This window comes from Leptonychotes weddellii, chromosome 3 (genome assembly GCF_054177405.1).
Source record: "Leptonychotes weddellii isolate Sample4059 chromosome 3, ASM5417740v2, whole genome shotgun sequence".
Taxonomy (NCBI): domain Eukaryota; kingdom Metazoa; phylum Chordata; class Mammalia; order Carnivora; family Phocidae; genus Leptonychotes; species Leptonychotes weddellii.
Window position 1 is genome coordinate 55,720,530 of NC_138371.1, and position 26,782 is coordinate 55,747,311.

Sequence of the window (26,782 nt, forward strand, 5' to 3'; positions counted from 1 at the left end):
TTAAAAGAATCATTAAATCAAAATTTAAAAAACTATTATTTACTTCATTTTATTTTTGCTTTGTACCTAATTCCTTATTTTGGAATTAGGTATAGAGCATGAGTTGGCAGACTTTTTGCAAAGAGCATGTTAGTTAAGTATTTTAGGCTTTTTAGGCCAAAAGGTCTCTGTTAGAACTACTCTCTATCTGAATGGGCGTGGCTTTGTTCCAATAAAACCTTATTTATGGACACTGAAATATGAATTTCATGCGATTTCTACTTGTCATGAAATGCTCTTCTTTTTGATCTCACCTTCCCAGACATTTAAAAATGTAAAAACCATTTTAGTTCATGGATAGTACAAAAACAGGTGGTGCTCCCTATCCCTGGTATAGAGTAACTTTCTATGAGGAAGTTGAATGCTTCAAATTAACCAGTTATTCAAGTAGATAACTCCAGATCTGTTTTATCTTGCAAACTGAAACTGTAATGCCCATTATACAACAGCATTCCATTCCCCTCAGCCCCCAACCCCTGAAAACCACCATTTTATACTATTAATTTGACTACTCTAAGGTATATCATATAAATGCAGTCATACATGTTTGTCTTTTTGTGACTGGCTTATTTCATTTAGCACACTGTCCTCAGTGTTCATCTGTGTTGTAGCATGTGTCAGAATATCCCACCCTTTAAAGGCTGAATAATATTCCATTTAATGTGTATACCACATTTTGTTTATCCATTCATCCATTGATGGTTGCCTGGCTTGCTTCCATGCCTTGCCTGTTGTGAATAAGGCTGCTATAAACACGGGTGTGCAAATATCTCTGAGACTCAGCTTTGAGTTCTTGTGGGTATATACCCAGAAGTGAGATTGCTTGGATCATATGGTAATTTTATTTTTAATTTTTTGAGGAACTGCCATACTGTTTTGCACTGCAGCTGTACCATTTTAGTTTCATCCACAGTGCACAAGCATTCCAATTTCTCTACATCCTTGCTAACACTTATATTCTATTTTTTAAATAGTAGCAGTCCTAAGGAGAGTGAAACAATATCTTGTGGGTTTTATATGCGTTTCCTTAATTATTAGTGGTATTGAGCATCTTTTTCTGTGCATGCTGACCATTTGTGCTATGTCTGGAGAAATGTTTAAGTTCTTTGCCCATGTTAAAATCAGGTTATTTGTTAGTCGACTATATTATTTTTTAAGAATACATTTTTCCTCTCTTGCAGTGTGTTCTACAAGTACAGATAAGTAAATTAACATAATTTACTATTACTTATAAAGGTAATAACTTAGAAGAATGAGGAGCACAGTAAGTGGAAGTTCTGATTTACCAAAAGCCAGTCTAATAGAGAAGCTAAACATGCCTAATTGTTTTCAAAGTGCATGAACAGCAACCTGGGAAGATGAAGTGCATATAATGTGACTAAGAAAGAAATAGGATTGATTTTTATGTGTCCTATAGAATTATTCATTCACACCTTGCTGTATATTGTAATCAAATAGTATGTTAAGCAGTTTAGAGAGTTAGTATGCTCTGTAGTATTTAGACATACATGGTAAGTAGTTCATAAAATTGATTCTGATGTATCCAGCCACGATCATTTCAAGTTTTATTTTTTTTAAGATTTTATTTATTTATTTGACAAAGACACAGCGAGAGAAGGAACACAAGCAGGGGGAGTGGGAGAGGGAGAAGCAGTCCTCTCACGGAGCAAGGAGCCCGATGCGGGGCTCGGTCCCAGGACCCCAGGATCATGACCTGAGCCGAAGGCAGATGCTTAACGACTGAGCCACCCAGGCGCCCCTCAAGTTTTATTCTTTTACATTATTTGTCTTTCTCCTCATTGATACTGTGAGTTCATAGTGTGAACACTATCTTGTCTTTTAGGCCCAGTGACTTACAATAGAGTTGATTGTATAAGTGATCCACAGTATGGATGAATTTTTAAATATCTAAGTGGTCAGTGAAAACAGTTTTTCCTCATCCTTTGTACTTTTATTTTTTGTATATTGAGCTGGGCTTTCTTTGTACCTATTCTTCCTTCCTGCTACCCTATGCTCTTTGCTAATGATAATTGAACCATTACCCATAAAATAGGTAACTGTGAGCCTTAGTCTTCATTGTTAGATGAATGGATAAGTGAGGCCTGCATGAAGAAACTCACTGTTGTCCCTAAAACACACCAAGTTCATGGTCTTCCAAATAGGAACTCATGATCTATCTCCCCAAACCAGTTCCTTTTTTAGTGACTGTTACTACCAATTATCCATGTGTAAACCAGAAACATTTCCCTTTCCTTTACTTTTCAAATTTAGTCTGCTACCAAGTCCTCTTGTTTTTTCATCTCCTAGATACCTTTCTGATCTTATGTGGTACTAGTTCAAGCTAGTGTCTTCTCTTACTGGATCGCTACAGTGGCCGCCTAACTGGTGTCCATGAATCCACCCCGGAATCTATAATTAGGCAGAAATACAGACGCTGTAATACTTTACAAGTAACAGTACTTAATATTCTACCTGATTGAACTAATTGTTTTTAAAGCTTTATCTATTTATTTATTTATTTATGCGAGAGAGAGAGAGAGAGAGAGAGAGCGCACGTGCGTGCGTGGGGTAGCAGGGAGGGGCAGAGGAGGAGGGAGAGAGAAACTTAAGCAGACTCCCCGCTGAGCATGGAGCCCAATGCAGGGCTTGATCTCACAACCCTGAGATCAGACCTGAGCTAAAACCAACAGTCTGATGCTTTAACGGACTACACCCCCCAGGCGCCCTTAATTTTTTTATATTATGTTGATTTTCTTATTGAGCTTCCTTGGCTTTCTAAATAAGTTCTGTTCATGTTATTAAGTGTCTGTTTTATGCCAGAAGGAGTTGAGGAAACTGAGGCTGAGAGTTACTAAAGCAGTAGAGCTGAAATACAGATTTGGTTGTCTTTTAGACCAAGTTTCTTCAGTTTGAAAATTTGGGGATGCCTGAGAATATCCATTTATTCATTCAAGAAATATTTATTGAGAGTCTTCTATGTGTTGGGCATTCTTTTAGGCATCTTGATATTCAGTGAACAAATAACCGCCCCCCCCCGCTCCCCCCCCCCCCCCGATTCCTGTTCTTTTGGAGTTTATAGTCTAGTGAGAGGAGAAAGGCCATCTCATTGATAAAGCTGCAGACTCAGAATTGCTGTGTCTGCTAGGGAGTTTTAGAATTAAAGCATTTGCCTGTCTTGGCAGGGAAACGAGTTATGTGAAATTTAACTTTACTTGGGGTTCTCCATAACCTCAAATAGCAGGGTAATCTCTAGTTTTTACCTAGGGCTATGAACGTGGTGCCTCACTAGTGACCAGATGTTCTCTCAGCCTGTTTTAGAGTGGTCAGGTAGGCTGAATGAGCTTTACATACTGTGTAATGTGTCCCCAGGGCGTACTCCTATGTTCAGAGATTAACTAGAAAGGCTAGTGGGCTCAGCATATAGTTGTACTCATGTTTGATGTATATTGCAGCAACATAGTGAAGATACACAGCTGAATCTTAAGGGGAAAACATAGGCAGAGTCTGGAGGAATCCATACACAGGCTTCCTTATGCTCTCTCCCTCACAAGAGGGGGTACACAGAGTACATACTCTTCCCCCAGTGAAAATGCAGCAACATGTGTGCAATGTGTCTGTCTGGGGAAGTTCACTAGAGACTCTACATTCAAGGTTTTAATTGGGAGTACCTTATTCCTAGCATATACCAACCACATTGTTTCCACGAACAGTCTAGGCACTGTGAGCCACCCTTATCAGTTAGGGAAGGGTGGGAATTTCCTTGCCACAGGCCTTTCTAAAGACAGCATCCTCACACTTGCTATGTAGACTCATTTCTGCACAGTTACCTTTTGACTCTGGATGGAGATTGCTGAGGTGGATCTGGGAGAGAGAAAAAATATGGAAAAATAACATTTTTCCTACCAGGCTTTGGGAGTCATTGTTCTAAGGAAATAATTCTAATTTCAAACAGAGCATTTTAGGTGGAATGATGTTTGTTGCAGCACTGTTTTTAATAGCAAGAAATTAGAAACCACTTGAATCGCCAGTGGTAGGGGAATAAATATATTACTGTACATCCATTTAATGGAATGTTAGGTAGTTGTGAAATGTTCATGAAAACATGTCATAATGTGGAAAATTGCTTTTGTAAGAACATAAGATACAAAATAGTAATTAGTGTAGAATCTTGACAGTGATGGCTATCAGACAGCTTTCTTAGTTCTGAAATTTGCAAATGCCGTTAAGACAAATTCCCTCACAAAAACGTAGGAAAATATAAAAAGTTGTTAACTTTTTGTTATGGGAACATTTTTTAATTTATTGAAGTAGAGTGAATATTGCAGTGAACCTTAACATACCTATCACACAGTTTGATAGTCATCAGTTTTAATACAAAAGTTTAAGTTACTTGTAGGAAACTTAAATCAGTTTTATTAGAACATGGATACTGTATAGAGTAGTAGCATTAATATGCAGTAAACTTATATAAATTACATTTATAATTTATCTGAAGGTTTTTTTTATGGCAAAGAACTGCCACTGGCACTTTCATCATTAACACTGTTAATCAGGTTTATTTGGGGGAAAGATTTTTCAAAAACAAAATAGTTTTTTTGGTGGGGGGTTGGGATAACTATATGACTTTCAGGATATGTGACTACCTATAAGGAAAATCAAACCCAGACTGAGAATTGAATGGGTGGAGGTTATATAAGTTTCTCATTTTAGCAGCACTTCAGCGAATGATTAATTTTATTATGTCATCACTTTTAGGGTCTTTTGCAAATGGTTGAAATTATGAATGTGGAAACATCTTTGAATGCCAGGGGCTACTATAAAAAGTGTAATGTTAATTGAGGAATAAAAAGTATGCAGAAAAATGGGGCGCCTGGGTGACTCAGTCGGTTAAGCATCTGACTCTTGTTTTCTGCTCCGGTCATGATCTCAGGGTGGTGAGAACGATCTGGGAGTCAGACTCTGTGCTCAGCAGGGAGTCTGCTTGAGATTTTCTCCCTATGCCCCACTTCCCCTGATAAATAAATTGGTCTTTAAAAAAGAGTAAACAGAAAAAAGACTGGAAGAAAACTTGAGTGTTGTTGACATTAGTTTATCTTTGTGTAGTAGGACTATGAGTGGGATTTTTAGGCTCTAATTTTTTGCATTTTTGCATTTTACTTTATTGTTGGCAATTTGGGGTTTATGACCAGTGGTAAAAAGGGGAAGAAGTGAAATTGCTTATTTCTTGTCATTATAAAGATACATGTCCTTTTCTTCATTAGACAAATAACTTGACACTGGGAAATGTTAAGTTAGAAAATTACTATAATTGAAAGAAAACTTGGTATAAGTCAGACTTTTTAAATGTACAGTGTCTGGAAGACTATGAGGGCCAACCTTATAAGGTATAAACTTAATAAGGCTTTGCATTTATCACTCCATTTTGGCAGCTTTGAGATAATACACAAATTAAAAATATATGAGAATGATGTGACCCACAATTTCTTTGAGTTCTGTATTCTGTATTGAATTTCTGTAAAATGGCAGTCATAATCATTTGTAAAGATACTAGAGGACTTATACTCTAGACCATTTGGTCATCAAGTAAATAGTTTGAACCATATGAACCTATTTTATATATTTAAAATGTTTGAATATAACTTCATGTGGTTCAACCTGTTAAAAATCACAATTTCTCATCCTTTGTTAAAGTTGATTTACTTATATATTTTTCTAAAGTTACAAGTTGGTTGGGCGCCTGGGTGGCTCAGTTGGTTAAGCATCTGACTCTTGATTTCAGCTCAGCTCATGATCTCAGGGTTGTGAGATCAAACCCTGTATTGGGCTCTGCGCTGGGCATGGAGCCTGCTTAAGATTCTCTCTCTCTTTCCCTCTCTCCCCCTCCTCTTTGATATTGGATCTCACTGCCCCCCTCTAAATACATATATATATGTATATATATATATATTATATATATAAATATAAAACTATGTATATAAATATTTTAAAAACTAAAGTTACATGTTGGCATTTCTGTTAAGGTTGAAGGTAATAGAAAATATTACTAGAATTTAAAAATTTTGTATCTTGGGTGATTTGGTCTTTGGAAATGTATCTTTCTAGAGGAATGTTATGATCTTAATGGGTTTATGCACTCATTTATATAGTACCTGGCACCTAAACTTTTGGCATTCTTTGGAGTTGTACAGTAATTTAGAGTTGGGAATGATGGTTAAAGACTGTTTTTATTTTCATTGAGCAGCATAATTTATGTTGAACATGTCTGTGTGGGCATTTAGAGCAGGTAGGGTTCCTAAGCAGAGTGGTTTTTTTGTTGGAAATCTTTTGGGATTATTAATTTAAAAATTTTATTTTTTTTCTTCTTTGTTTGAAGATTTAGGCTAGTGAAATTGAAAATGAGTGAACTGGAATGCTCTACTGTTTGTTAATATCCTTTTGTTGCTTTCTGTTCTCACATCACTTACTTGGCATGCAATTTTGGGGAAGTTGCTTATTTTTCTAGGACTCAGTAATAGTAAGTAAAAATTATGGAGGCTATATATTCCAGGAACCTGCTAAGGGCTTGCCAGTGTCATCTCATTGAATTTGGATAAGAATCCTGTGGAGTAGGCTCTGTTATTACCAGGATTTTATGGATGCGGACAGAGCTGGGATTCTGGCAGCAGAGCCTATGCTCTTAACCGTAAAGCTATTTTGCTACAATAAGTGTCCACAGAAACCCATTTTAAGAGTCTTTTTAAGATATGTTAGAGATAATGTTGGTGAAATAATGCCTGTGTTGAAATCACTGTATAAACATCTAGAATATTTTATCCTTGTTTATTATAATACATTGTTTCAGATAGTGTTTTGAAAGGTGGATAGTGCTCAACTTGGACTTCTTATGTAGAGTACATGCAACTTCCTTGTCAGAGGTTTACTTCCCTGCTGCAGATGGACTGTACGAGGTAACTGTTCTGGAGTCCTTCTTTCACCCTGCCCTATTAGGATAGAACAGACCAAAAAGAAGTACTGCGGGGCAGTCAGTCATCACTGTCCTTTTGAAGGTATATCAAAATGATTACCTCTGAGGAGTGGGATTTTGGGAAACGGGAGTATTGAGGCTTTCATTTTTATATTTCTGTATGATTTATTTCAGCCAGCATTTATTACATTAATAATGGGGGAAAAGCATGGAACTAAAAAAGATTCTTAAGTAATTAGTACTTAGGTTAGGGATAGGATACCAGTTGACGTCGTAGTAATAAGAAGAAAGTAATAACTAGTCCAGGTTTTACCAAATTCCTATTTTGGACCTTTCTTAGAAAACACTGCTTTTTACATGCATAAGCACATGCGTGTTCATTTTCTCTCTCTCTCTCTCTCTCTCTCTCTCTCTCTCACACACACACACACACACACACTCTTACACTCTTCTTTTGGACTGCTCTTTTGGGATAAGGGGTGCTTAGTTGAGTGGATATCAGTTCTAACAATAGGTAATATGATTTAATCTCTCAGTATCTCAATTTCCTTAAGATGAGAACAGGATGTTAGAGAAGTAGCCTACTATAAAAATACATACATATATGTATGTATGTATACACACATATGTACATGTGTGTGTATGTATATGTACATGCATGTATGTGTGTATATGTATATATGTGTGTATATGAGAGAAATTGATTCTAAAAATAGCAAATTATTATAAGCTTAAAGAAGATAGAGGAATAGGAGTTAGTTATATTACTTTGACATTAACAGAAAAAAATTAGGCATTGAAGTATATGCCATTTTACCTACCAGGAAATTCTAACCACAGGGAGAAAGCTAGAAGGGAGCTTATATTATGTACATAATAAATGCCAGTCTTTATTGAGCACTTGTATTGTAGCATACATATATGCTCACATTTATTGAATACTAAGTGACAGGTTTAGTTTAAAACTCTTCATATACACTTACCTTATTCTAACAACTATAAGGTACATACTTTTATTATCCGTTTTATATATAAAGAAGCTGAAACATGGCTAAGGAACTTGGCCATGCTTACACAACTTGCCTATTTCTGTATTTATTTTTGATGAAGGAAAAATTAGCTGTCATACATTTTTTATTTATAAGAATAAAATATGAAATTAAATTATTACTAATTCTCTAAGGTCATGACAGGGCAGAGAAGCAAAAACCAAAACTCTGTGCTTTACTCTGATGCAAGCTATTTTTTTATATGAATAATTTGGTCTCAGTATGTCTGAATTCTTTGCTGTAAGGATTATAACAAAAGTGTTTAAAATGACTAAGTATCTTAAAGATAAGGTGAGGTATTAATCTGACTTGGAGTGGTTCTAGATCAGACCTGTCTTTTCTTTACCACAGGCTTATATAACTGATTGTATATACTAGATTCAGGAATCTGGCTTTCTATGCTTACTCTTTTCAGTCATTCTTGATGAAATATTTGGGGTGTGTGTCTGAAAAAGAGTGTAGGTATGTAAATATATATATATATGTATATATACAATACATACATGTGTAGGTAGATGGATAGATGTGTATAGCTCAGATAGTTTAGTGAAACAGAATAAAGTACAGAAACAGACCCATATTTATGTGGGAATATGATAGATGGCTAGAAAAGTATTTCAGATCAGTGGGAAAGGTTGCATTTGTGAGAAATTTTATGACATTTTCCTTTGGAAAAAAAGATAGCTATATACAATTAAATTCTAAATGGATTAAATTTCCAAATGCTAATATTTAAAATCATGAGGGAAAAAAATGTGGGAGATCTTTTTTTAGATTCATGGGGGGGGAAGGTTATGAAAGAAATTGGGCCACTTTTGTGATAGCTCCATTTAACATGTTCATTTAAGTACCAAAAAATTAGGATATTTGGTTTTAAATTGGCAATCAAGCTGTGGAATAAATGTTAGAATGTAATGTAGTCAACATAAGTAATAGCTATGTTTGCTAAATATATGATACAAAATGCTGTATTTGAAAATAGATATATTCTATTAACCATGTTAAAATGGATGTTTCAAGACAAGAGTCAAATAATTCTGGAGTGTTGAACAGTGTAGACTTCTTAAATTCTTTTTGTTTCCTATACTTTGAAATGCATTAAAAAACTAATGAAAAGGAGTGATTTAAATGGAATATTTTATCTTGTTGAAATAATTTCTAACTTTATCATGGTATTTGTGTTTTAATCAGAGTTCTTTGCCTTATCAAGTATAATGTGAAAAGTATTAATAGAAGAAAGACCTTAACTGTTCTGTATAAATCAGCTTATCAGATGAAATATAAAAAGTAACAATTAAAATCTGGAATGAGTTAAAATATTTTCAGACTTCAGGAAGTTTTAAATTTAAAAATGTAAGGCAATGGCTTAGTAGCAGTTGAATTTATTAGAAAGGTCTAAGTGAGCAAACTCATTTACTTTTTGGTAACTGGTATTAACCTTTCTGGTATTAACATGCTTTCTAGATATCGTGATTTTGTTTTGACTATCTGCCAAGGAAGATGAAGTCTTAAGGTAATTAAAAAATGATATAATGAAAGATAGATTCCTTGTCATAAAAAGATGATAAAACTATAAAGTAATGCTGACTAACCAGAACTAATACTATGTCTAAATACATGCATCTTTTTTAGACCGGTCACCTTGGGAGGCTAGTTTTATAAAAACTAACATCTATTGAGTGAGTGAAAGAGTGTGTGTGTGTGTGTGTGTGTGTGTGTGTAAGAGAGGGAGGGAGAAAATGTTTATTAGAAGGGGCCATGACATACTTCTCTAATGGGTAAAACTGTGGCCTTCATTTATGTTTCCCTAAATTTTTTCTTTATAGAATAGGATGTGGCTCAGTTGGTTAAGCGTCTGCCTTCGGTTTGGGTCATGGTCCCAGGGTCCTGGGATCGAGCCCTGTGTTGGGCTCCTTGCTCGGCGGGAAGCCTGCTTCTCCCTCTCCCACTCCCACTGCTTGTGTTCCCTCTCTCGCTGTCTCTCTCTGTCAAATAAATAAATAAAATTAAAAAAAAAAAAAAAGAATAGGATGTGATCTCTAATTTGGGTAGTGACATGTCATTATATTTTTTATGTGAAATTTTGGGTTTATAATACATTTTATGGAGCAGTTTAGTAAGAATAGTAGCATAATTGGGAGACGGGTGGTTGTATTTAGAGATGGGTATTCTTTAAGGATGATATGGTCTTTATAGTGGCTTTTATAATTTCTTTTTCCAAAGTATATTGTATAATAAAGAATTTAGTGGATTATAGTGAAATTACATATTCTTCAGAAAATCTCACCTCTTGTAATTAAGGACCAAATTTCTGATAAGTGTCAGAAGTGACAGTTTGATTCCATAAAAAATTAAAATCTTTGAAATGTGTTTGCTATAGCAGGAGTCAACAAAGTACCTATTTTTGTATGGTTAAAAAATTGAAAGAATAATACTTTATGATATGTGAAATTCAAATTTTAGTGCCCATAAATAAAGTTTTATTGGAACACAGCTGTTTCTGCATTATAATGGCAGAGCAGAGTAGTTGTGACATTCTTATCCCTTCATACAGCTTTTGGTGCACTACAGATTTCAGTGCTGCTGTTATAACTTGACAGTGTTTTGAGTGCCATGTGTATTGCCAGCCTGCAATATTTGTTTTATTTTTTTATATCAGTGCATATCTATCATGTCAAAACAAGAAAAGAAAAATGGACTCTGAGTGCCATGCTTTTAAGGCACAGTGGAGTGTATATTATTTTGTTGAATTGGCAAAACATTTTCTTATTCAGTGACACTGTAGCTGTTAGAGAAGAATTTATGTTGACATTATTAGACTAAGCATATACCACACTATTCTCAATTCTATTTTCTTAAAGTAACAGTCAATTTAAAATGGAATATCTTATCACAGCATAATTTCTTCATAAAAATAAAAATTGAAAATGAGGCTGCCACCAAAATAAGTTTCCAAGTGGCTCATTTGTTAGCCAAGCAAGGAAAGCCATTTACTGATGGTGAGTTAATTAAATTGTATTTGATTGCAGCAAAAAAAATGTGTCCAGAAAAAATAAACTTGTTTTAGACTATAAATTTTTTGGCAAGAACAGTTGATTTAAGAGTTAAGGACATTTGAAGCAACATCAGTAGTCAATTAAAAAACAAGGCAAGTAATTTATAGTGGTTTTCCTTGGCTCTTGCTGAGTTGACAGATGTTATTGATACTATTCAGTTGTTGTTTATTCAAGGTGTCAATGCCAGATTTGAAGTGGCAGAACAATTAAACTCTGTGAATAGTCTGTAGAGAACAACTACACACAAGAATATCTTCAAAGTTGAGAAAACACTAAGTACAATCTGAAGTGGAATCTGATAAGATGTGTTAAAACTGATGGTGGTAAAAATATGTGTGGAACAGAAAAAGGCTTAGTTGGATAACTTTACAAAGCTTATAAAAATGTGAGGTGTTCAAAGCTATGGTTATTTGTTGTGTTATTCATCAGTAGGTACTTTGCAGAAAATATTTGAATTTATCATGTGTTACTGAATCAGTATTGTCAGTGGTGGTCTTCATTTGCTCTCATGGTTTTAATTAGCATCAGCTGCGTGAATTTTTGTTGGCCATAGAAGCTGGATATCTTGACTGGCTTTAGTAGTAAAATTGTTTTACAGTTTTTTGAGCTTAGGACTGATAATGAAATTTTTCTGAATGAATCAGGATGGCCTTCAACCACTATTGTCAAATACTGATTGGCTTTGGAAATTAGCTTTTTCTGAAGATTTAGAAATATTTTTGAATGAATCTAACATAAAATTATGAGGTAAAATAGTGCTTACATGTGAACTTTAGCTGCAGTTAAGTCATTTCAGTGACAACTGATGTTTGAATCACAAGTAACATCCAGCTGCTTTACACATCTCTTCTGTCAAAGTGAGATCTTCATTCCCATATGAATTTGCATGAATATATTTTCCACCATCAAACTACAGTTCCAGCAACAATTTTCAGACATTGATGCAAGTGCAAAGAAAGTTTCCATATCTCAAAATCCATTTAATTATGCACTTGAGGAACTTCTACCTAACTTCCAATTGGAAGTGATTATTCTGCAGTGTAGTGACATATTGAAAAGCAAATATCAAAAGAATCTAGGAGACTTCTATAGCTGCCTTCAAAGTAATGAATATACTCATTAAAATCATGTATTTGTGGGTCAATACCAGTATTTAGCAGTACCTATCTGTCAGAAAAGACATTTCAAAGATAAATACATAAAAGCTGATCAACATAATCAGTTGAATATTTGCAAGATTTTGATGATAGGAAACTAAAATTAAGTGTTACCCCAATTCCATTTTTTTATTAGCAGACTTATATTTTATAATATTATAAAATATACTTATTATATCTTGAATTTTGTCAACAGAAAGTTTATAGGAAGTTTTTCTCTCTCATTATGTAAGTATCTATATGTTTTTGTCCTTGGCCTGCAAAGACTGAAATACAGTTGGGCCCTTTTCAGGAAAAGTTTGAGGACCCAGATTCTATAGCAGTGCTTCTCAGACATGAATGCACGTAGTAATTGCCTGAAGATCTTATTAAAATGCAGATTCTGATTTGCTAGGTCTAGGGGTAGGACCCAAGATTTTGCATTTCTTACAAGCATCTGAGGTAATAACAGATGCTGCTGGTCAATGGACTGCATTTTGGGAGGCAGGCTCTAGTATTCAAGGTTCCATTTTTATTTAGACAAGTATGCTAGGGCCACCGGGATGGCTCAGTCAGTTAAGTGTCTGCCTTCAGCTCAGTTCATGATCCCAGGGTCCTGGGATCGAGCCCCATGTTGAGTTCCCTGCTCAGTGGGGAGCCTGCTTCTCCCTCTTCCTCTGCCTGCCACTCTCCCCCCCCCTCCCCGGCTTGTGCTCTCTCTCTCTCTAATAGACAAATAAAATCTTTAAAAAAAATAGACAAGTATGCTAATATTTGTTAAGCATCTGTTATTTGCCAAGAATTATACCAGGGGTTCTTGCATACATCGCTATTAAAAAGTTGTAAAAACTTGTTAGAAGGTGTTAGAGGTTGGGACTCGTAGGAGTTTTGGTTAGAAACCAATTGTTTGTTTTTCCTCTATCGTTTAGCTTCCTCTAGGACCTCATGGGGGAGGGTTGAGGTCCTAGAGGAAGCTGTATATCTAAGAAACAAAAACAGGGTTAAACAAAATACTACATTATTAGTTGGTTCAGGTCAAAGTGGGGACTTAGGTCCTCATCTTCTCTGCTAAATTTCAGTGGGCCATCCCATCAACCAGTTACCAAGCCAAAGAGTAGAAATAGTATATAGCACATAAATGTTTTATAAATATTTTCTCTGTCTCTTGTTTTTCATTTTTACAACCATGTCTTTTGAACTAGCAAAGTTAAAATTTTGATGAAGTTCAATTTAATTATTTTTAAAAAGTTGTTTGTAAGCGTTGTGGTAAAGTGTACATAATACAACATTTACCATTTTAACTATTTTTAGGTGTACAGTTCAGTGCCATTAAGTATATTCACATTATTGTACTATCATCACCACCATCCATCTCCAGAACTTTTGTATCTTCCCCATTGAAACTCTGTACCCATTAAACACTAACTTCTCATTCCACCATGCCCCTCTGTCTCTGTCAGCCATCATCTACTTTCTGTCTCTGAATTTGACTATTAGGAATCTCATATAAGTGGAATTGTACAATTTTTGTCCTTTTGTGTTTGGCTTATTTCACACTTAGCATAATGTCTTCAAAGTTCATCTATATTGTAACCTGTGTCAAAATTTCCTTTGTTTTTAATGTTGAGTAATATTCCATTTTATGCATAGACCACATTTTGTTAATCCATTCATTCATCGATGGACACTTAGGTTGCTTCTACCTTTTGGCTGTTGTGAATAATGCTGGTATGAACATGGTGTATAAAGATCTATTCTAGTCCTTGCTTTCATTTCTGTTGGGTATATACTCAGAAGTGGACTTTCTGGATCATATGTAATTCTATGTTTAATTTTTTAAGGAACTGCCATATGGTTTTCCCCAATGGTTGCACCAGTTTACGTTCCCACTAGCCATGCACAAAGGTTCAAATTTCTCCACATCCTTACGAACACTTACTATTTTTGGTTCTATTATAGTAGCCATCCTAATGGGTGTGAAGTGGTATGTCATTGTGGGTTTTGATTTGCATTTCCCTAATGATTGATATTGAACCTCTTTTCATTTAATTATTGGCCAGTTACATATCTTTGGAGAAATGTCTGTTCATGTCCTCTGCCCATCTATTTTTTAAAGATTTTTTAAGTTTAGTTTTATTTTAGAGAGATAGCAGGTGGAGGGGCAGAGGGAGAGGGAGAGAGATAATCTCAAGCAGATCTGTGCTGAGTGCAGAGCCAAACACGGGGCACAGAACCCAGTATGGGGTTCAATCCTATGACCCTGAGATGATGACCTGAGCCGAAATCAAGAGTCAGATGGACACTCAACTGACTGTGCCACCCCCTCCCATTTTTTTTTAAGATTTTATTTATTTATTTATTTGTTTGTTTATTTGAGAGAGCGAGAGAGCACAAGCAGGGGGAGCAGCAGAGGGAGGGGAGAGGGAGAAGCAGGCTTCCTGCTGAGCAGGGAGCCCAATGTGGGACTCGATCCCAGGACCCCGAGATCATGACCTGAGCCAAAGGCAGACGCTTAACTGACTGAGCCACCCAGGTCCTTCTCCCCCGCCCACGTTTTAAATTGGGTTGTTTGAGGTTTTTTTGTTGAATTGTAGGATTTATTTATGTATTCTGCACGGGATCTTGCATTTTTTTCCCAGTTTGATATCTAAGAAATCATTGCCAAATCCTCCAAGATCATGATGCTTTACCCTATGTTTTCTTCTAAGAGTTCTATAGTTTTAGGTCTATACATGCAAATGCAAGATCCCTTGGATGTCAAGAAGGAATGGGATCAAAAGCAAAAATTGAAGGCTTCAGCTTTTTAAAGGGAGTTACCTCTTTGAGATGGAAGAAAGAGGAGTGGGCAGAAAATATATATTCAGGTACAGATATATGGAAGTAAACATGGCAGGATGGCCATTATCCATTCAGTCCTCTGTCCAGATAACAATGAAAGGTAATGAAAGCAATTTTAAAAGATAAAATCTGTAGGAATAACTGTTAAACTTTAAGATAGAGGAGTGTCAGAGTATGTGGAAGGGGTCTAGTTAGTTTAGTTTGAAAGTGTCCACATGTGATTTGGGATTGCTCCTTATTCCTTTCGAGAACCACTCATTTATGTCAGTTCTAAGGTTTTTTATCAGTAGAGAGTTGGCAGACATGAAAAAAAGAAGTTTAAAATTGAACTTTAGCTAGAATTTGTGGTGCTTTAGTCTGCATAGTAGCAATTACATGAGGATACTAATTTTTCCCCTTTAATTCTCCAGTGATTGGAGTGATTCTCCAGTGATTGGAGTGATTCTTCAGTGATAGCTGTTACCTCAATGATCTGTTTGATATATGCATATTTTTCATTCACCTGATAGAAACTGAAAACTATCAAATGTACCAAAAATCTTTGGGATGTGACAGTCATAAAAAAATCTTTCCCAGTTTAAAATATAGTCAGATAAGGTATAAATAAACAAAATAACTACTAATGTCACTTAGCGTCAGAATTCTGCATAAGCTAAGATTATACTATGAGAGTAGTGTTTTTCAAACTGTGGACCCATGGTCCATTAATGGCACATGAAATCAATTAAATAGCTCACAACCAGTGTTTTTCTTTTCTGATGGACAAAATAGACTAGAAAATATTGGCGTGCACTGCATGCAGTAAGAAGTATTTGTGGAATTTTTTAATACATGTGTGTATGTGTCTTTGTACTGAATTGGGTGGAAAATATATTTCTTACTGTGGATTACAGTTGGAAGTGTTGGAAATTCACTGTTGGTTGTTTTGATAAATGAGTGAAGGACATGATAAAAATTTTAACGTCTCTTAATCTGTTCATAGAATGCATTCATTAGGTTTATATTGGTATCTCAACTAACCACATCTATGTATTTTGTGTTTGTGTGTATATGAAGGTATATATTTGTGTTTTATTTTCCTTTTCTATTATTAATAGGTGCAATGGATGAGCTTCATAGTCTGGATCCAAGAAGGCAAGAATTATTGGAAGCTAGGTTTACAGGAGTTGCAAGTGGGAGCACTGGAAGCACTGGCAGTTGCAGTGTTGGAGCAAAAGTGAGTAAAATTATAATCTTTATTTGACATTCTTTCATTGTATTAAATGATCCGGAACATACTTTGTAAAAGAATCCTACATGTGTGTTTAATATCAAATTACCACTTACTGTAATTTTTGTAATGTATAGGGAAAAATTCAGCATTTACAAACCTGATTTTTAATACAGCATAAGATACTTCAGGGGCATGATGTTCTAATACAGCATAATCGGTTTCAGGAGTAAGAATTAATTGAGTAGATTGAACTGCTCTTCTCCCATTATATAATTTTTTCTCTTCCTTGCTTTTGTCACCCTTGTTCCTATCTGTTTATGTTCCTATTTGTACAACTGCTGCATATCTCTTAGGCTTTCCAGTGATAGACCTCAGGTTGTCTTCAGCTCCCCATTACCTCACACTGTAGTGGATTTCATGTACTTTTTCTCTTATGGACCTCTGTGAGCATTTGTTTAGGTTACATTCTTAGGTGCAGAATTGCTGGGTTATAGGGTATATATAGAGTTAAATTGAATGAATAGTATAAGATTGCTATTCAGAACAGTTGTACAGGACTAACCCATACTTTTAACAGAATGCATGATCATTTATGTATCCCTACATCCCAGAAACACTTGGCATCATCTGGATTTCTCATTAACGTGTAAAATAGTATCCCTCTTTTTTTTTTTTTTTTTTTTCTTGTACCACCAATTATTTTGAGCATTTCTTCATGTGCTTGTTAGCTTTTTGGGAGTCTCTTATAAATTGTTACAATGCTTTTCCTATTTTTCTATCAGGATTACTTTCTTTTTCAAACTGATTTTCCCATATTCCATGTATATTTATATATCAATTCCATGTTGGCTGTATACAGTGCAAATAACTTCTCCCATTTTGTCATGTCTATCACCTTTGTTCATGATATCCATTATCGTATAGGATTATTGTAGAGGACTCTTTAATTTTGTTGTAATCAAAGTCACCAATTTTTTTTAACTTATAGTCTGTAACTCTGAAATTTTGGATAGCTCTTGGTATACTTAGAAAAACAGCCGTCACTATGAACCATCTGGGTCAAATAGATCCTTTTCCTTTTTCTTTTGAAGATTTATTTATGTGGGGCGCCTGGGTGGCTCAGTAGGTTAAGCGGCTGCTGTCGGCTCAGGTCATGATCCCAGGATCCTGGGATCGAGCCCCGCATCGGGCTCCCTGCTCGGTGGGAAGCCTGCTTCTCCCTCTCCCACTCCCCCGCTTGTGTTCCTGCTCTCGCTATCTCTCTCTCTGTCAAATAAATAAAATCTTTAAAAAAAAAATTATTTATGAGAGAGAGAGAGAGCGCACCAGAGAGCAAGCAGTGGGTGGGGCACAGGGAGAGAGAAACCCAAGCGGGCTCTGTGCTGAGCACGGAGCTTGATCTCACCACCCTGAGATCATGACCTGAGCCAAAACCAAGAGTTGGATGTTTAACCAACTGCGCCACCCAGGTGCCCCATCCTTTTGCTATTTTTATATTTTAAGTTATTTTGCTACTAATTTATAGCTGTAGGAATAAAGGTATAATGAAAAACAACTTTATTAGACATTTTAATAATAATTTAAACATAAAATCCTCTTTGTATCAAGTAAATCTTGGTGCACAAGCATCATAAAAGATAAAGGATATTGTCATGCATCCTTTGAGCATCAAGTGGTCCAAATTCATGTAGAAGAATATTATATGATGAAGTCCTTCAGTTGAATGACTAACTAATGAAAATACCATGTTTCCTTTTTTTCCTTAGAAATATGTTATCCAATTCATTGATTCTTGAATTTGAGAAAATTCATCTAGGATAATATCAGTTGGTGACTCTGAGATTTCACTTACATAGTCATTGCCATCAGTTTTAGAGTAGAGTCTAGAGGTGTTGTTATCTCTTTGTATTTATTTTCTGATTTGTTTAATAATTACAAAATGTCTTCCGCTGTCGTTTTCTTCCCTTGACCATCTTGGGTGGAAAATGAAAATTTCTGAATTCTCCACTGGAGTCAGTGCAATCTAATATCAGTCTGCAAGGATGTCTCTAGTATTTTTTTTTTTTAAGATTTATTTATTCATTTGAGAGGTAGTGCACGCATGAGTGGGAGGAGGGGCAGAGGGAGAGAAACCCAAGCAGACTCCTTGCTGAGCATGGAGCCCAACATGGAGTTTGATCTCATGACAGTGAGATCATGACCTGATCCAAAGTCAAGAGTCCATACTTAACTGATTGAGCCACCCAGGCGCCCCTGCTCTAGTCTTTTATACATTCTTGAAGGATGATGCAGTACTTTGGGCAAGACAGGAAGATAACTTGAGAGATAATCACTTATTTCACTATTGCATCACTCTTTTAGGTCATTAAATCTGCATTATTTTTCTCTTTCTACCAAAGAAAACCACTGCAGAGTTGCTTAAAACAAGACATTTATTTTCTTATAGTTCTGAGGGTCAGAAGTCTGACATTGGTCTCATTGGGCTAAAATCAATGTGTGTGCAGAACTTGATTTCTTTCTTGGAGGCTCCAGTGGTGGGAAGTGGGGGGCACCTTTTCCTTGCCTTTTTCTAGCTTCTAGAGGCTGACCGCATTTCTTGGCTTTTAGTCTCTTTCCTCCATCTTCAAAGCCAGCAATGATGCAACTCTCTTACTGTTCTTTGGAAGTCACATCTCCCTCTGACCACAATCTAGAAAGGTTCATCACTTTTAAGTACTTGCGATTAGATTGGCTCATGCCCATCTGGATAATTTGGTATAATTCCCCCAGTTCAAAGTCCTTACCCCCTTACATGTGCAGTCCTATAACATTCACAGGTTCTGGGGATTAGGATGTGAGTGTCACTGGAGGACATTATTCTGCCTGTCATATCCTCATTCTTCTATTTTTTTTTTAGTGGTTTTTGTTTGTTTTAGCATAGTTGGGAATAATTGATGAACGATGATGAGTAATGAAGTAATTCCTAGGATGATGTAATAATAAAATATAGGAAAAATAAGATCAGTAAGATCCCATAATGTAATTTAAATTTGTGAAAGGGTCTGTTGGATGTCTGGTGATTAATTATAAGATAGAATGCATTTTATTCCATTAAAAATAAATTTTATTTTTATTCTTTGGATGATCTCTAAGAAAGAATAAAAGTCCCCAAATACTAATCTTTTAGAGAGGGAGCATGAATGGGGGGTGGGGGGGTGGAGAAGGAGAATCTTAAGCAGCCTCCACGCCAAGCATGAGCCTGACTTGGGGCTTGATCTCACGACCCTGAGATCATGACTTGAGCTGAAATCAAGAGTCGGAACCTAACCGACTGAACCACCCAGGTGCCCCCCCCCCCACCTTGTGACAAATACCAATCTTTACAAATAGGTAGAACTACTTGAAAAAGAAGCTCAAACATTAAAATTGGGTTCAGTGGACCCTGAGGTATTCTGAGAATTAAATACTTGTTCCTCACCCCTGGGCCACAAAGATATTCTGCAGATTCTTCTGTTAATTTTATAGTTTTACTATCATATTTGCCCTTTAGGCCCCACCTTTTATATAGTATTGATAGGGATCCAGTTTTACTTTTCTCCATCTGAACCAGTTTTCTCCACAGTGCTGCTTTTTTTTAAAACATTTTTTAAAAGATTTATTTATTTATTTTAGAGAGAGGGGTGGGGGCAGGGGGAGAGAGAGAATCTCAAGCAGATTCCCTGAGTGTGGAGCCTGCCACAGGCTTGATTACAAGACCCTGAGATCATGATCTGAGCTGAAATCAAGAGTTGGACACTTAACTGACTGAGCCACCCAGGCGCCCCTCTCCACAATGCTTTTTAAATCATCCAAATTTTTCCACTGATCGGTGATGCTACCTTTATCATATATTAATTTGCCATGTATATATATGGATCTGTCTGAAATTTCTCTTACGTTCCACTGGTCTGTATTCTTGTCCCAGTATCACATTTTAAAAAAATACTGTTGTATTTTTGATATATCTTTTTTATATGATAGAGCAAGTCTCTTCTTTAATCTTCTTTTATAAAGTTGACTCAGTAAAGCTGACTTAGTTTTTTTATGGTTCTTTATTCCCTCATTTAAAATTTGAGTATCCCTTCATTTGCTTGTTAGCATTTGGAGATTCTTCTGTAATAGCTTATTTGTGTCTTTTTCCTTAAAAGATTATGAAATAGAATTCTTATTTTGAATGCATTGCATTTATAGATTAATTGAGGAGTAGTTAAAATCTTTATAAGATTAGGTTGTCCCATCCAAATACATGAAACGTGTCTCTATTTATTCAGTTCTCCCTATAGAGATCTTAAGAATTTTTGGCTAGTTTTTATGAATTCTTTTGGCTAATTTCTGAATACTTTAGTTTTTGTGGCTAAAGTATTTTTTTTTATTTTCTAGTTGGTTATTGTGGACCTAGGAGGTGTTTGATTTTTATCGTTTGGTCTTATATGCAGCGGTCTTGCTGTTGGTCCTTTTTTTTTTTTTTTTTTTTTTTGGTTGTAACAGGTCGTTGATTCTTTAGGCTTCTCTAACCAATAATTATCTTCCAAAAATGACAGTTTTATTTCTTACACCTCACATATATATTTTTTCTTTATATTGGTCATGATCTTCAGAAATGGAAATATTCTATGTTTTGAGCGATAATTTACACCACATAAACAACTGTGAAATCTAAAAGGAAGGAGAAGCTTAATTTGTAATTTTCAGAATATTGGATACAACTCAGCTGTTCCTCATCTAAGAGAAATGTATTGAAAAGAAGTGTGGTATATATATTTATACAATGAAATACTATTTAGCAATAAAAAGTAAGAGACTATTGATAATATGTAACAACATGGATGCATCTCAGATGAATGGATTATGCTAAAAGAAGTCAGACCCAAAAAACTACATACTACAATACTTACTCCACTTTTTTTTTTATGTAAGCTCTATACCCAGTGTGGAGCTCAAACTCCACAACTCTGAGATCAGCAGTTACTTGTTCCATTGACTGAGCCAGGAGGGCACCCCACCTTTATTTCCTTTTTAAGACAAGGGTTATTAATTGGGATATTTTGAGCTATTCTTTTGTTATGGATTTCTAATTTATTGCATTACATTTTGAAAATATAGTTTGTATGACATTAATTCCTGAAATGTGCCCTGTTTTATAAACATTTCATATCTAATAGCTCTTAATTTTATTTGTTCAGATCTTAAATATTTCCTCGTATTGTCAGCTTGACCTTTTTCTGAGTGGCGTATTAAAATCTTCAGCTATATAGGCAATATATATATATGAAACATCAGTGGTATTATAACAGCATTGTATGATGACAGATGGCAGCTACACTTATGACCATAGCATAACGTATAGAGTTGTCCAGTCACTATGTTGTACACCTGAAACTGATGTAACATTGCGTGTCAGCTGTGCTTCAATTCATTTAAGAAATCATTGGCTGTGATTATTGATTTATGTATTTCAGCTTGTAGTTATCAATATTTGCTTGATACATTTGGAGGCCATATTTTTACATACATACATCTTATTTTGTTCTTTTTATAACCATGTAATTATTTTTTCATTTAATACTTGTTTTTTTCAAATCTTAAGATTAGTATCATTGGCTTTCTTTTCATTCCTATTTGTCTTAAATATATGGGTATACGTTTTTCTATTATTTTTACTCATTTTGTTTTAATTGTATTTCTTGTAGGCCACATGTCTTTTTTGATAGAATATTAGTGTTTTTACCTCTTAAAAGGTGGGTCTAGTCCATTACATTTTTTGTAATTATTGTTATTTTCTGACTTGCTGTGCTATCTATTGTCTAATGTCTTCTAGTTATATTTCACTTTTATTCCCTTCTACCCCTTGCTTTCCATTGGACAAATGGAGTTTTTCCTGATGTTTCAAAGTTACATATTCTATTTTTAGTATTAGGATGATACTCTATACTCATTTATATATTTATATTAATTGTATATATATACTCAAACTGATACTTACACATTTCTGCAGGATTTCCCACTCCTCCCCCCAATTTTTTTAAACAACTTTTTACTTTTAAAAAATATTATACCTATAGAAAATTGAAAATACTGTACAAAGAATACTTGCATACTCTTTATTTAGATTTAAGAGATGTAAACATTTTTGTGAATTTTTGTGCTCATGTATAGACACATCCCTACCATCTCTCTCTAGTATCACTGTGATCTCTGCAATGAATGTGAACAGATTTTTCTCCAAGGAGCCCTGCTTCATTTTAGTGGGGAATGGTACTTAAGAACCAAGCTAGGTATGCTTGTTGTTATGTGGTAGTCTCTTGGAAGAATGTCAGCTAACGTAGAAAGGATGTAGAATGAGGAAATGAATGTTCAGTATTGCCCAGCATAATTATTAATTAAGGCAGGGATCATCAGTGGTTGTTAAAATCATTTAGTAAAATGTTTTAGAGACCAGTATATTTTCAGGGTCTCAAATTTTCACCCTGTAGATGAGTTATATATTACAAAAGAGAAAATGGGTATTTAAAATGGAGAGATTTGTTTTTCACTACCATAATAAGGAAACTCATTTTTTATTGGCAGTGGCACAGACAGTCTGACATTAGGTGCATTCTGAGGTGATGCAACAAGAGGAACACAGATCACCTATAGTTTTCATGGTGGAAATGTTGTTTTTTTTTTCCCCCATGGTGGAAATGTTTGATTTGAATTTAGTCATGAGAAAATACTCCTGCAACATCCTACTGGACAATTGGCCTGGACTCTTTCTTCAAAGTGTTCAGTGCCATGAAGAACAAAGGGAGGCAGAGGGACTTTTGTAGATTGTTTGAGACAAAAGAGACATAGCCAAATTGAATCTGTGAATCCTGATTTGCTCCTGGATTTGGAGAAAAATGGTTATAAAGGATGTTTTTGAGATATTTCAGGAAATTTGAGTATAGACTATATGTTGGATGATGAATTAATTTTGGTTTACTGTTCTTTTTGGATAAGCTTGTATTTTTAAAATATTCATTTAAATTTAAAAATACAGATGAGCTACAGAATGTAAGATAGTGTTGAGCAATGACTGTTATAATGGTTTTATCTAAACTGGTGGTGATAATGTGCCTGTGAAATGCTGTATTATTGTGTAAGCATATTTTAATAATGGGGAACCAGGAGTTTGTAATGTGGAACTTAAAGCACAAGGATTAAATTTCTGATAGTGAAGGTGCTCTGGGAGAGGAGGAATGGGAGAAAGGTAAGAAAATCATCTAGGAGTATAGAGTAAAAAATTGATTACCTATAAGGAAGTATGTTATGTTTGCTTAAAAGTAAAGTAATAAGCACAGGCAACAGAGATAACTGTAAACAGAACTTCTAAATTACTGTGACAGCGTGTAGAAGGAGGAATAAAAAGAAACTTAATCCAGTAAAAGTGAGGTAGAGAGAAAGAAGAAACAATTCTAATTTAACTATTAATGTAATATGGAAGGAATAAAGTCAAGTATATATTATCACAACAAATGAGAATCCATCTGTAGGCTGTTGACAAAAAACATCTCCCCAAAATGACACAGATTGGAAATAACTGGAAAGAAAATATTTCAGGTGATCATAGAGAAGAAGAAAGTAGAATTAAATATAAATTTGAGGTCAGTTTCTCCCTAACTCAGAACCTTCCAAAGACTTCCCATCACATTTAAAATACAGTTCAATGTCTTCATCATGAAAACCTTCTGACCTAACTTTAGACTAACTACCCTGTTCCACTAACAACTATCCCACTACACCCACATTGTTTTGTAACTTGCTTCAAACATACTTCAAATGTTTGCTCAAGTATTACCTCTTCAAAGAGGCTTTCCCTGTCCACTCTATGTAAGAAGATAGCTATGTCACTCTACCTTAACTCTTTAATTTCTTTAAAAGTACTTAATTGGTTCCTTACATAATACTAAATATTTATGTTTGTTTTTTGTCTCTTTCCTTTCTTGTACAATGTAAGTTCCATGAGCCCGTGGAGTTGTCTTTTTTTTTTTTATTGCTATATTTCTAGCACCTGCAACAGTAGTAAGGCCCAAAATAAATATTTTTGAATGCAAGAATGAATATCAAATAAACCATTCTTCAGAAACAAAAGCCAGAATGGTATAAAGAGATATTTTTTAAGGACTAATCATCCATAAGGAATATATGACAATTATAAATTTTTATAGATCAAGCAGGTCTAAAAATACATGGTGAATTTATTAAAATGCAGTTATAATGAGGGCTTTTAATATAATTATTTTAAATTTTGTCTGTTTAAATATATATAAAACAGCAGGCTATACAAGATTTACTATTTGCACAATATAATTTATAGGGTTGATTTGATAGGTATACATACACATACAATAGTCAGTCCTCTTTATTCAGGGATTCTGTAATTGCACATTCACCTACATGCTCTGATTTATTTGTAACCTCAAAATCAATACTCAGATTGCTTTTGCTGGTCATTTAAGGGCCTGTGCATGTACAGTGTTGAAAAATTTGAATCGTCGGAGGCTGAATAAAGCAACATTCTGCCTGTGTGTCTCAACTCTCCTAGTTTAAACAAGTGTTCTTTTCACAGTTTACTTAGTGCCATGTTTTTCACTTTTTTGTGATTTTTATTGGTGATTTTGCTCTTTAAAATGGCCCCCAAGGTTAGTAGTGCTGAGGTGCTGTCTAGTGTTCTGAGCACAAGAAGGCTGTGAGGTGCCTTAGGGAGAAAATGTGTGTTCTATAAGCTTTGTTCAGTCCTGAGTTATAGTGCTATTGGCTATGAATTCAGTGTGAATGAGTCAACAATAGATATTAAATAAGGCATCTTAAAACAAACACACTTTTATACAGAACAAGGTTATATATTAATTGGTTAACAAAAAATGTGATGCAAAGCTTGCAGGACCCTAACTGTGTATTTCCCTGAGGCAATGATTTAGCAGCATTCACTAATTCAGTGTTTGCAGCTAATAACAAAACTTGGAGAGAGAGAAAACTTTTATTCTGTCTATGCCACTTTTATCTTATCCCAAGCCTGCTTCACCTGTTTATTTTTTACTTGCCCCAGATCCTTGTGGCATGAGTTTTGTGGCTCTGTTATAGGATTACAGATAGAAGGTAAAGGTAAATATTATAAAGGGTACTGATGTAAAAGTTATTGTGTAGCTGTCATGTTGGGAAAAGGAGCTAAATGTAAAGATATATTTTTTATTTTACATAGTGAGGAATCACACATGGTTGAAAGAATTTAAAAATTGTGTATTTTTGGTAAGATAACTATTTGAAGAATTTAAAATAAAAAAGATAAATATATCAGGAAGAAGGGGACGCTGTGGTGCCAGTGAACTAAATTCTTCATCTTTCAGGGCTCATGGGTGGCTCCGTTGGTTAAGCGTCTGCCTTTGGCTCAGGTCATGATCCCAGGGTCCTGGAATCGAGCCCCGAGTCTTGCTCTCTACTTAGTGGGGATCTTGCTTCTCCCTGTCCTGATCCCCCTGCTTGTGCTTTCTCTGTCTCTGTCAAATAAATAAAATCTTAATAAATAAATTCTTCATCTTTCATGGTAAAGTCAATAAAGAATTTTTTGAAATATAGTACATAATAGAATACTCTGCACCTGTTTGAAAGAAAGGACTTAGCAAAGGAAAAAAGAAGTTAAGAATCTATTTTATATTGATTTGGAATATTCCAGCCTGTATTAAGAGAAAAGAAAGCAATGCAGGACAGTCTGTATAATGTTATTTTTTTGAATAAGAAGGGAGGAACCAAGTTTGTATACTTCATTTGTTAGTGTAGACATATAGCCTCTAGAAAGATAATAAAGTGAGGTAGCCTATTTGTATTGCCTATTCAAAAATTTCATTAAAAACAGTTTTTTAAAAAGTCACCTTTGAATATTGGGACTGGTGTGGGAGGGAGAAATTTATATTTTTGTAATGAAATTTTTTTCCCATGTGCCTATGTTGCTTTTATATTTTAAGAAATGTCCCATGAGTGTTTGCACCCCCCCCCAAATCTATTTTTGGAAGGCTTCAGAAGTCTGAGTGTGTGCTTGCATGTGTATATAACTGTGTATCTGATAATATAAATGATTATGTACTAGGTTTTTAAAAAAATTTTTCTATTGTTATGTTAATCACCATACATTACATCATTAGTTTTTGATGTAGTGTTCCATGATTCATTGTTTGTGCATAACACCCAGTGCTCCATGCAGAACGTGCCCTCTTTAATACCCATCACCGGACTAACCCATTCTCCCACCCCCCTTCCCTCTAGAACCCTCAGTTTGTTTTTCAGAGTCCATCGTCTCTCATGGTTCGTCTTCCCCCTCCGATTCCCCCCCTTCATTCTTCCCCTCCTACTATCTTCTTTTTTATTTTTTCTTAACATATATTGCCTCATTTGTTTCAGAGGTACAGATCTGTGATTCAACAGTCTTGCACAATTCACAGCACTCACCATAGCAC

At 35.1% G+C, this 26,782-nt stretch overlaps 1 protein-coding gene across 5 annotated transcripts in view; it reads left to right on the plus strand.

Moving 5' to 3' along the window:
* TLK1 (tousled like kinase 1) overlaps nucleotides 1-26,782 on the plus strand; it is a 149,118-nt gene that overhangs the window by 28,284 nt on the left and 94,052 nt on the right. For 3 of the 5 annotated variants that reach the window (XM_081814201.1, XM_081814198.1, XM_081814197.1), the window contains exon 2: nucleotides 16,180-16,298. In XM_081814201.1, coding sequence (XP_081670327.1) covers nucleotides 16,180-16,298 — 119 coding nt within the window. Of the gene's footprint in view, nucleotides 1-6,031; nucleotides 6,987-9,516; nucleotides 9,566-16,179; nucleotides 16,299-26,782 lie in introns of those variants that run through there. The other 2 variants (XM_081814200.1, XM_081814199.1) reach the window with 2 other exon arrangements.